The sequence below is a fragment of the Phodopus roborovskii genome, unplaced genomic scaffold (assembly GCF_943737965.1).
Source record: "Phodopus roborovskii unplaced genomic scaffold, PHOROB, whole genome shotgun sequence".
Classification (NCBI taxonomy): domain Eukaryota; kingdom Metazoa; phylum Chordata; class Mammalia; order Rodentia; family Cricetidae; genus Phodopus; species Phodopus roborovskii.
In genome coordinates, this window is record NW_026126558.1 from 22,891,051 (window position 1) to 22,902,818 (window position 11,768).

At 50.7% G+C, this 11,768-nt stretch overlaps 2 protein-coding genes across 2 annotated transcripts; both read left to right on the forward strand.

The window, feature by feature from the left end:
* Positions 1 to 59: 59 nt before the first annotated feature.
* Lcat (lecithin-cholesterol acyltransferase) lies at positions 60 to 3,541 on the forward strand. The gene is made up of 6 exons (XM_051201656.1): positions 60 to 363; positions 1,083 to 1,239; positions 1,315 to 1,430; positions 1,528 to 1,623; positions 1,706 to 1,930; positions 2,949 to 3,541. Exons 1-6 carry the CDS (start codon positions 210 to 212, stop codon positions 3,521 to 3,523), a joined length of 1,323 nt encoding a protein of 440 aa, XP_051057613.1. The 5' UTR covers positions 60 to 209; the 3' UTR covers positions 3,524 to 3,541.
* A 948-nt stretch (positions 3,542 to 4,489) lies between these two features.
* Positions 4,490 to 11,039, forward strand: LOC127234480 (chymotrypsin-like protease CTRL-1). Its single transcript, XM_051201432.1, has 11 exons — positions 4,490 to 4,662; positions 4,885 to 4,972; positions 5,061 to 5,158; positions 5,270 to 5,410; positions 5,669 to 5,784; positions 5,895 to 5,953; positions 9,957 to 10,036; positions 10,144 to 10,225; positions 10,356 to 10,536; positions 10,614 to 10,747; positions 10,838 to 11,039. The coding sequence occupies exons 1-11, from the start codon at positions 4,604 to 4,606 to the stop codon at positions 10,997 to 10,999; spliced, it is 1,200 nt and encodes a 399-aa protein (XP_051057389.1). The 5' UTR covers positions 4,490 to 4,603; the 3' UTR covers positions 11,000 to 11,039.
* Positions 11,040 to 11,768: the final 729 nt, after the last annotated feature.

Genomic DNA, 11,768 nt, shown 5'->3' on the forward strand with positions numbered 1-11,768 from the left:
CCTGCTACCCCAGCTCTTTTTCCCCTGGCGCCAAGGGAAGAAAGACAGAACTGAACCCAAGCCCAGAGCCAGATCCCTAAGGCTATGCCCCTTCCTGGCCACCCCCATTGGTGGTTCTGTCCCTCCCACTGACCCTGGGCCCCTCCCATCCCCAGTCTAGATAAGGCCAGCCCAGGACTGCCTCATCTGGCAGTAGGCACTGGGCTGGAATGGGGCTGCCTGGCTCCCCATGGCAATGGGTGCTGCTGCTGTTGGGGCTGCTGCTCCCTCCTGTCACCCCCTTCTGGCTCCTCAATGTGCTCTTCCCCCCGCAAACCACGCCCAAGGCTGAACTCAGTAACCACACAAGGCCTGTCATCCTCGGTAAGCCCCCACTAGGTCCCTGATGCATCAAGCAAGACTTTGGGGAGCCTGGGTCTTAGCCCCTGACAGTGGCAGATGCTGTCAGGGTTCTTCTGCTCTACCATTAGTCCTCATACCTGTGGGGTGGGGAAGGGCCAAAGGCTTGTTCTATAGAGACCATCCCTTTCCCCTTCACACTGTTCTGTGTCCAAGTTGTCTTCAGGGGCTTGGGGTTGGGGTGGTGGTCAGTGAATGGGATGCGGTTTGTCTAAGACCTTAACCAGGGCACCTCAATCTACCACCAGCTCCAGACACTCTGGATACTGGGTCAAGCCCCACCACTTCCTTGGCTTCTACTGTACCAAGGACGAGATACCCCAGTCCAGAGCTGGATAACAGAAGCGGTCCATGAAGGCCTGCCTCCTGTTCTAGGTCCAGCCCCTGTTCCCTTAAACCTATTTGTTCTCTCCTTGGACTTTGGCAATAATGGAAAGCCAAGCTGGATGTTTGTTTTGTGGGGGCAGGGGCCAGAGGCTTGGTTCCTGCACCTTCCCTGCCTAAAGGGAGCCTGGGGCCTGGGACAGTAAGAAGTGTGGTGGGACAGTAAGAAGTGTGATGGAGAGAATAAATATCATTAAAACCTTGAGGGTGTGGGAGATGGAGGGGTGGGCTTTTTTGGTGGTAGGGTTGGGGGGTTGGAGAGATACCAAGAAGTCCAGAACAAAAGCGGGTGCCCACAGTGCCTGGCTGCCTGGGGAATCAGCTGGAAGCCAAGCTGGATAAACCAGATGTGGTGAACTGGTTGTGCTACCGCAAGACAGAGGACTTCTTCACCATCTGGCTGGATCTCAATATGTTTCTACCCCTTGGGGTGGACTGCTGGATTGATAATACCAGGTATGTTCCATGTGCTCTCCCCATCCTCTACATTTCCCCTTGGTTACTGGCTGCTAAATGTCCCACTGTCCCCAGGGTTGTCTACAACCGCAGCTCTGGGCATGTGTCCAATGCCCCTGGTGTACAGATCCGTGTCCCTGGCTTTGGCAAGACCTATGCTGTTGAGTACTTAGATGACAACAAGCTAGCAGGTTCGTGTACTCAGGGAAAGGAAGGGGCTCTTCTTGGCCATCAGGCTAGCCTACAAATGTGATGGACAGAATCCCTTGTGTTGCTGCCTCCCCACAGGTTACATGCACACACTGGTACAGAATCTGGTTAACAACGGGTATGTGCGGGATGAGACAGTGCGGGCCGCGCCCTATGACTGGCGTCTGGAACCCAGTGAGTATTTGCAGGTGATGGGCTGGGGTCATGCCAGGTGGTTCCAGACCCTCACTGCTCTGACCTATCTGCCTATCTTCAGGCCAGCAGGATGAATACTACCAGAAGCTTGCAGGACTGGTAGAGGAGATGTATGCCACTTATGGGAAGCCTGTCTTCCTTATTGGGCACAGCCTGGGCTGCTTACATGTGCTTTACTTCTTACTGCGTCAGCCTCAGTCCTGGAAGGACCGCTTCATTGATGGTTTTATCTCTCTTGGTGCTCCTTGGGGTGGCTCTATCAAGCCCATGCTGGTCCTGGCCTCAGGTGAGGAGCCTCTTGATCACTGTCATCCTATCTGGGGTGAGGGAGGGATGAAGCAGATCACAGAGCTGACTGTCACTCCAACTGTGCTCAGTGTCCCCAGGGAAATTTTCTGTGGGCATACTTTGTCCATAGCTCCTTGAAGACAGCCATTAGGATGTCTCTTGCAGAGTCTTTTAGTGATGATAAGGGAGGAGATAGAGGAGGCCATTCCTGCTAGTCTGTCAGCCCTAGATTTCCTCCTTGTAGGCCCAAGTCCTGTATATTCTGGCTTTTAGTTCATTTTTACTTCCTGGAACCACATGCCAGAAATCTGTTTTATTGAGGACATATCTGCCACAGCAGGGCCAAACCTTATTTTTTTTTTTTTTTTTTTTTTTTTTGGAGTGGCTTTCCTAGAAACCCAACACTAATGCAGCCACAACTCACTGAGCACCATTTTCTGTTGGGCACAGCAAGGTCCATCCTTCACTGAGGACATTCTCACCAGACTACATCACTGAATGTAAAACAGATACCGTCTAATCCTCCAAAAAAACAATCCTGTGACTACTGTGCAAAGTAGGCCCCTCATAGGACATGAGGAATAACCAACGCGCAACACACATACTTCCCAGATCTCATTTTTTTTTTGTTTGCTTCTTTCATTTTTCAAGACAGGGTTTCTGTGTAGCTCTGGCTGTCCTGGAACTCGATCTATAAACCAGGCTGGCCTCAAACTCACAGAGATCTGCCTGCCTCTGCCTCCCAAGTACTGGAATTAAAGGCCTGCACTACCAACACCTGGCTGATCAAATGTCCCTTTTCCCATACATACTGTTTGAGGCCCTAGAGCTCTCTCTTACAGAAATACCAACATAGCCTCTTAAATAAACATTAAGCACTTATCTGAACACCTGGCCTCTTCTGGTCTGTGTCTTGGAATCGAGGTCAAGATGGGGCAGGACAAGTTTAAGTGATTCACTGAAGCAAATAGTGTGCCAGGCCCAGCTCCCTGTCCCACCTAGTTCTGTATCCACAGGTGACAATCAGGGCATCCCGATCATGTCCAGCATCAAGCTGAGAGAGGAGCAACGCATAACCACGACCTCCCCCTGGATGTTTCCAGCCCGCCATGTATGGCCAGAAGACCATGTGTTCATTTCCACACCAAACTTCAACTATACAGGCCAAGACTTCAAACGTTTTTTTGAGGATCTTCATTTTGAAGAAGGATGGTACATGTGGCTACAGTCACGGGACCTGCTGGGAGGCCTCCCAGCACCTGGTGTAGAAGTATACTGTCTGTATGGTGTGGGTCTGCCCACACCCCACACATATATCTATGACCACAGCTTCCCCTATAAAGACCCAGTGTCTGCACTCTATGAAGATGGTGATGACACTGTAGCCACACGCAGCACTGAGCTCTGTGGCCTGTGGCAAGGCCGCCAATCACAGCCTGTACACCTGCTGCCCATGAATGGGACAGAACATCTCAACATGGTCTTCAGCAATAAGACACTGGAACATATTAATGCCATTCTCTTAGGTGCCTATCGCCATGGTACTCCTGAGGCCCCAGCTGCCAGCCCAAGTCCCCCAGCCCCTGAATAAAGACCTTTGCTGTTACAAGTCCTGTGTGTTTTGGGTTAAGTGGAAGACACTACTAGGATCCTTAGATATGTGTTATCATCTGACCCAGGGGAACATGAGGTAAGATGGGCTTTGCTAAGGCCTCAGATTGAGCTGAACACTTTGAGATGATGTATAGATTCTCATTGCCTTGGTAGAGCTGCTCAGAAAGCCTGCCCTTCACAGTGCCTGTGCCCATATTCAGATGTTGGTACAGCTGTGGGAATGGGGCACAGTGAAATATGATTAGAAATAGATGTGAATTCTGGTTGAATATAAGAGTTGAAAACAGGGCCAGGCATGGTGGTACCTCCCAGCACTTGGGAAGCAGGTAGATCTCTGTGAGTTTGAGTTCCAGGACAGTCAGGGCTACATGGAGAAACCCTGTCTCAAAAATCAAAAAGAAAAACGTTTAGGATCTGAAGGAATGATAATTCATCTAGAGAAGGCTTAGTTTGGGGCTTCAGAGATAGCTCAGAAGTTAGGAGCACTTGTTGCATTTGCAGAGGATCTGGGTTTGGTTCCCAGCACCCTCAGGGTGGTTCCCAGCCATCTGTAGCTCCTGTACCAGGGAATCTGATGCCCTCTTCTGACCTTGGTGGACACCTAGCAAGCATGTTGACACATTCACTCATACATATAATTAACCTTTCTAAAAGAGCTTAATTTATACTAATTTTTAACGTGCTATATGTGTATGTGTTTTGCCTGCATATATGCATGTACTTGCAGTGCTCACGGGGGGGGGGCGGGGGGCGGGGAGCAGGGCGGGGGATGGGGGGAACAGTCAGATGAAATGGGGATGGAGGAACAGAGGTGCACCATTCTGGCCAGGGGTACATACAGCAAGTCCCTCCTTAAACTACCTGGGACTAGATGCAAAGATGAAAGTGAAACAAGATGTGAAAGTGAAAGTGGGAAGTCTACAAAAAAAAAAAAAGAAAAGAAAGAAAGAAAAACCCCACAGAAGCCGAGGCAGACGCCTTCCCCTGGCTTCACTCTTTCCAGTCTGGTCCACCCATCGACCCCACGATCTCAGTTGGCTTTCCTGCCCTCCCGGAGATGCTGAAGCAGGCAGTGGAACAACACAGAGGAGGCTTCTCTTTCGAGAACTGCCAGAGGTGAAGGGGGAGTGGGGTTCTAGTTTCAAACTGCTGGTTCTCAACTGTGGGCCTTTTTTTTTTTTTTTTTAATTGGTGGAAGCGGGGAACCTTATGTTTGGTGACAAAGACCAAGTAGGGGCTTAACCCAGGAGATGAGGAAAGCAGAGATGGTTTGGGGGACCGGTTAAATGATCCTTCCTAGAATCAGAGTTGAAATGCGAGTCACCCCGTTGTTTACAGGAATGCGTCCTTGGAACATGTCCTTTCGGGCCTTCGGGTCCCTCATGCACGCAAGACTGGGACTACCATCGCGGGACTTGTGTTCCGAGTGAGCAGGGCGATAGGGCTGGAGGGCTAAAATAGCGCCAGTGCGGAGAAGATCGGGTGGGCATTAAGGCTGGGCTCTTCCTCTGCAGGATGGAGTTATCTTGGGGGCCGATACGCGGGCCACTAACGATTCGGTCGTGGTGGACAAAAGCTGCGAGAAGATCCACTTCATCGCCCCCAAAATCTAGTAAGAATTCCGCAGTCCAGTCCCCACACTCAAACAAAAGCTGCACTGTCACTCGCCCTATTTTCTGTCTCTGCACGTCCCTGTGCACACCCACCATCCCTTTTCCCTCAGCTGCTGTGGGGCTGGAGTAGCTGCGGACACTGAGATGACCACGCGGATGGCAGCTTCCAAGATGGAGCTACACGCACTGTCCACCGGCCGTGAGCCTCGGGTGGCCACGGTCACCCGTATTCTGCGCCAGACACTCTTCCGGTGAGGAAGTGGGATGAAGATGACCCCTAGAGGGGGGCTATCTGCAGGTAGGCGGGGTTGACAGGAGAGGGGGACCAAGGCCGGGTTGCTACCTGCAGAAAGACCGGAAGAAGCCCGGCCGGTCTAACCAAAGCTGAGTTCCGGAAGAAGCAATTGTAGTACGCTAGGTCACAGGAAGGGGTGGGACTCAGGCCGAGAAGCGGCATGTGGGGCGGGGCCGGGCTCCAGTTGGCAGTGTCAGCTCTCACTTGCCCACAGGTACCAAGGCCACGTGGGAGCGTCACTGATCGTGGGCGGGGTTGATCTGACCGGGCCTCAACTCTATGGCGTGCACCCCCACGGTTCCTACAGCCGTCTGCCCTTTACGGCCCTGGGTGAGTGCTTCCATCCTCTCCCCACGAATCCTTCCCCTGCAATCCTACCTTCAAGGTTTGTTTCCCAGATGCAGCTACGGTTGACTTCAGATGTCCCTTTCCACCTGCAGGCTCTGGACAGGATGCAGCCTTGGCACTGCTGGAAGACAGGTTCCAGCCAAACATGACGGTGAGCGACTTCTGTCCATTACTTCATGCTCATAGGTGGCGAGTGCCTCCCACCGCCCCAAAACAAAAACAAAAACCTGGCCAAATATAGAAATAAGGAAGCTTTGTAGGGGAAGAAGGTAACACCTGAGTAGGGACTGAAAATGTTGAAGGTCCAATCAGGAATCAAGGTTAGACCACCAAGAGAAGCTGAAGCCCACAAAGAATCATTAAGAGAAGGAGAAGTAAAGCCCAGTGGGGTTCTATATGAGGTTTCAGGTCTGGACTTGAGAGTGGGATAGAAATAAGTAGCTATGTACTTCAGAGAGAAACTCAGTGAGAGAGGACTAGATCGGTGGGTGGGAAGACTGCTGGAAGGGGCCTTATAAGTGTAAGGGACTCTGAGAAGTTTGTACAGAGGACAGTGGGTGGAGGGAACACAGGGTTTTGGGAGAGAGGGAGTCAGAAGCTAAGGGACTGCAATTTGGAATGGAGGGAAAGAGAGGAGCTTGGGCTTGCACAAATGGCAAGTTGTCTAGGCTTCAAGATTAACAAAATCCTCAGGTTAGAGTGAGGCAGCACCAGGTTCATTTAGTCTCATTTACACCACCACAGCTGGAGGCTGCACGAGAGCTGTTGGTGGAAGCGGTCACTGCGGGGATCCTGGGTGACCTGGGCTCTGGGGGCAGTGTGGATGCATGTGTGATCACTGCAACAGGCACCAAGCTGCTGAGAACATTGAGCTCTCCCACAGAGCCAGTGCAGAGGTAGGACTAAAGGGGGCTGGAGTCTTAGCAAGGGTGGAAATGGGAGCTCTGCCAGAGCAGGACAGACTGCATGCTGAAAGGCTGGCCCTCCTCCCTTCTAGAACTGGCCGCTACCACTTTGCTCCTGGAACCACAGCTGTCCTGACTCAGGAAGTAAGACCCCTGAACCTGGAGCTTCTGGAAGAAACAGTGCAGACCATGGAGGTGGAATAAAGTGGCCCAAGACTTAGAGCTTGGTATAAGGGGGAATAAACCTCAGAAATACAAACATTTAAACAGAACGAGCACTGTGTCATTCTTTCTTTTCTTTTAGGTTTATTTATTTCTTATGTATAGTGTTCTGTCTGCATGTTTGCCTGCAGGTCAGAAGAGGACAGCAGACCTCATTGCAGACAGCTGTGAGCCACCATGTGGGTGCTGGGAATTGAATTCAGGACCTCTGGAAGAGCAGCCATCTCTCTAGCCCCCGACTGTGTCATTCATGAGAGGAGTGGGACAAGCAGCCATAGGAGCTTTGTGGCTGAGGTATCTAAGGACCCTGAGGCCTGGTTCCTGGCCTGCTCTTCACCATTACCTCAGGGATCTGTCCATTCAGATCCCAGCCCTAGCCAGCAGGCTTTGAGATGGAAAGCTACATTTTGTCATCCCCAAACCTAACTCCACCAGGTGGAAGCTTACCCCACAGACAGCCCTATTCATAGCCTTTCCCTGGCTTATCAGTGACCCCCTATTGCCACCAGATCCACCCTGAGTCCTAAGGGGTCTAAAATACTGATAGAGCAACTATTTCCTGACTCTAATGGCAAGTTCTCACCAAGCACCCCTCACCCACCCACAGTACCTCTACTTAAGACACCCCTCAGATGACCAGGCTCGTGTGAGCTGCTGGTGAAAAGCCAGACTTTATCTGCACATGTGGGGCTGTGAATAGGGAGACTGACTCCAAGTTCTCTGGGCCGAAAGATGACACGTTTAACAAGAAACCTTTGCTAAGCACCTACTGAGTGCCAGGCCCACGGGGTGATGGTGAGAACATCCTGCTGTCAAAGTAGCCAAGCTCCACCGGTCCTTCAGTAGATAAGCCACATTCTTCAGAGAGGTTCTCCAGGCTGGAAATCCTTGGCCCCTGACTGTGTTCCCTAGTATTTTATTATGAAAAATTTATATACAATAGTAAAGTTAAGGGGATTGTTCACTAAACATCCATATGTCCACCAGACCTTGTAATTCATATTTTGTTGTATTTGATCTTATGTCTATCCATTCCTTTATTCACCCATTTACTTCTTTCACTTTTTAGACTGAGGCATTATTTTTTTAATATATTTTAAAATTGGCTAAGTGGTGGTGGCACACATCTTTAATCCCAGTGTTTGGGAGACAAAGGCAATTTGGTCTCAGTGAGTTCAAGGCCAACCTGGTCTATAAAGGGAGTTTCAGCACAGCCAGCACTGTTACACAGAGAAACCCTCTTACAAAACAAACAAACAAAATATATACATACATATATATAACATATATTTCTTTAATTAAAAATATTTTACATTCCAATCACGGTTTCCTCTCCCTTCTCTCCTCCCAGTCTCCCAGTCCCTCCCCTAGACTGAGGTATTCTTGAGGCAGTTAAAACCTTTCATATCCTAGAAAAATTCAAGCCAACTCACCTGTTCAGCTCTATACACAGAAGCATCTTCCCTCCACTGACTAAGCTCAGCCTGGAGCTCAATAACAGATGCACTGTGGACAAATCTTTTCCATGGCAATCTGAGGTCTAGAAACAGATTTCATGGCTGTCACTTTTGTACTTCCAGGTTCAGTCCAGAGTGTCTCAGTCACTGAGAGCTCACTCACACTTGCAGAAATATGGGTCTTAGAGCCAGACACGTGAGGATTTAGGTCCTTACTCATGCTGGTGAGAGTCAGCATCTCTGGGCAGACCTCTGACTCCTGTTCCATGCTGCTGAGAAATGATGTCTTTTAGGATTCAGAACCTCCATCCCTGGCCTTCACAGCAGAGCCTTCACATTTGACCATTCTTTCCACCAATCATCATACCGCTATATTCTGAGCAGGCTTCTCTGGGAGTCCAGTACTCCTGATAGCCCTGGGAAATTTCCTAAGTCCCAGCCACTAGGTTGATACTTTAAACCTAGTTCAGCCATATGTCATTGGTACCCAGTGACCAACATTTGAGATAGGAGGTGGTTCAGAAAGCCAATAGGAAGCCAAAGCTTGGGAGCCACCTCCCCAAGGTGAGAGCCTCACACCTGGCTACTTGATAATTCCAAGGACTTTGGCCTAAGATCTCTCCTAGGCAGGTGTGGGAATGTGCTAAGATCATACACCTGGCCTTGTCTCAAGCCCAAGACTTCTGTCCAAGGTCAAGGATATCCATAAATAAAGCCAGGCCAGTCTCAACTTCATTCATTATCTTCTACAATGTTACTGCTCAGCCTAACCCTCAGCCTGGTCCTCCTTGGCTCCTCCTGGGGTAAGTGGGCTGGAACTAAACCTGACTGAACAACATAGGACAACTTAGCTCCCAGCTCCTGTTTAGGGGCCCAGAGAAGGAGCCAGCCTGGCTAGAAGGGAAATGGACAGTGCAGGCAAAGGAAAACTGATGTTCCTGGGGGGGGGAGGGGAAAGAGCCTTAAAAATGAGGGGAGAGTCAAGGACCAGTCTCACAAATGAGAGAGAGGAGCTTGAGCCAGACCTTAGAAGACTCAGGAAAACATGAAAGATGTGTACAGTCTATACAAAGCAGACTTTAATTGCTTGGGTCTAGAAGACTAGAGGGCCAAGGAGACGACCCCAGAAATCAGGGAGAACAGTGGCCTGAAGAATATTAGGACTAGGTTGGTAGGTGTGATGGGAGTGATGGTGTGATGCTGTGGCCTTTGAAGGCTGGCCGGTGGGATAACCAAGATAGCTGTGTTTGGCTGGAAGGCACCCATGAGAAGGGCTAGTGAGTAATCCTCTTGATTTGCATCCCTCTGGGGATACCTTGAGGAAGAACTTAGGGAGAGGTAGGCTGGGATGTGGACCCTTACCAGCCCTGTGTTCAGGCTGTGGTGTTCCTGCCATTACACCTGCACTGAGCTCCAGCCAGAGGATTGTCAATGGGGAGAACGCAGTGCCAGGCTCCTGGCCCTGGCAGGTGTCTCTGCAGGTACGTACTCTAGGGGCGGGTCAGGGTCCTGCATGCCTTATGCCTGTGGGTAACTTAAGCCCATTCACCTGTCTGACTTTTGACCCTAGGAAAGCAACGGCTACCACTTCTGCGGTGGTTCTCTCATCAGCCCAAATTGGGTAGTCACCGCTACCCACTGCCAAGTAACGTGAGTATAATTTACCTGCTCTGCCCAATCCATCTCTTTCCACTTCCTTCCCTTGAATGCCCTCTCTGTGACCCCCTAGCAGCTCCCCATTCCCATTATCCCTGCAGTCCCGGACGACACTTTGTTGTTTTGGGAGAATATGACCGATCTTCCAATGCTGAGCCTGTACAAGTGCTATCCATCTCGAAGGTAAGTACCTGGCTGCACATGGAGAAAGGAGAAATGGGCTTCAGGTGGCTTGCCCTGACCTACCCCTCAGCACCAGCCCCGGGTGCCTACCCCTGCTGCAGCTCTCCATGGCTCTTTCCTGGTTCCATAGGCCATCTCATACCCTAACTGGAACCCCAACAATTTGAACAATGATGTGACACTCCTGAAGCTCGCCTCACCAGCCCGGTACACAACACGGATCTCACCAGTCTGCCTGGCTTCCTCAAATGAGGTGCTGCCTGCAGGCCTCACGTGTGTCACCACCGGCTGGGGCCGCATCAGTGGTGTGGGTAAGAACTTGGGTGAGAGTAAGGGGAGACCAGAATAAGCATCATGGGCTAGCCTGACCACCATTCCTGACCCACAGGTAATGTAACACCAGCACGTCTGCAGCAAGCCGTTCTACCCCTGGTAACTGTGAATCAGTGTCGGCAGTATTGGGGTTCAGCTATCACGGATTCCATGATCTGTGCAGGTGGTGCAGGTGCCTCTTCCTGTCAGGTAAGCACAGGCACCCTGTCCTCTGAAGTGTTGTATGGCATACTTCCCCAAACTGCCATACCAACCTTTCCCTTTTTTCTTCCCTTTCAGGGTGATTCAGGAGGACCTCTTGTCTGCCAGAAAGGAAACACCTGGGTGCTTACTGGTATTGTCTCCTGGGGCACTAATAATTGCAATGTGCAAGCCCCAGCCGTATATGCTCGGGTTAGTAAGTTCAACACCTGGATCAACCAGGTTATGGCCAACAACTAAACTCTCCACAGACCCTTTCCCCATCTCCATCCAATAAAGATACCAAGCTCAGTTCTCTTGTGTACCTCTGTCTTCTATCCTGGCTTAGTGGAAAGGAGAAGCTCTTGAGAGTTCTACCCCTGACCTGAACTTTGTCATCCCAGGCTGTGACCCCCTACCCCTCTTTTTGAACAATCCATTAGTCCCATGGCACAGTCAGGGTAGCCAGAAAAAAATGGCAACCTTCCCTGGGGAGGGCACCTGTTTATTGGATACAGAAGATACATTTACAGAGTACACAAAATAAATAACTGCACATTCTCCATCCATGGTCCATGGCATAAAGGCCCGGTAGACCTATCAAAGGCCCAAGGCACGAACTCCCTCTGCCCTATCCTCACAACCAGGCATATTTTGGGCAAGAAAGAAAATAAATCCCCAGTGGTTCACACCCCAGACTCCTAGGAAACTAGCCGGGGGAGGGGTTCTGAAGCTGTGAGGCTCGGGTCCTCCTCTGCCTCCTAACCAGGGGCAGGAGGATGTAAGGAGAGGGCACAGAAGGCACAGCTGACTTGGCACAGAGTGGTCTCTTTGGTTTGGTTTCCCAATGGAGGTGGCATACGTAGAAAGAGGGCCTAGCCCAAAGCTGTCTACTGAGAAGAGCTGAGTGGGAATCAGACTCTTCCTGCTGACAGAGGCTCTTAGTCTAGCAAAGGCCCAAGCTACGCTCAGTCTGGCCCCTTCCTACCCACCGAAAGCAGCTACAGAGGGAGGGAGCTTGGATTCCAGC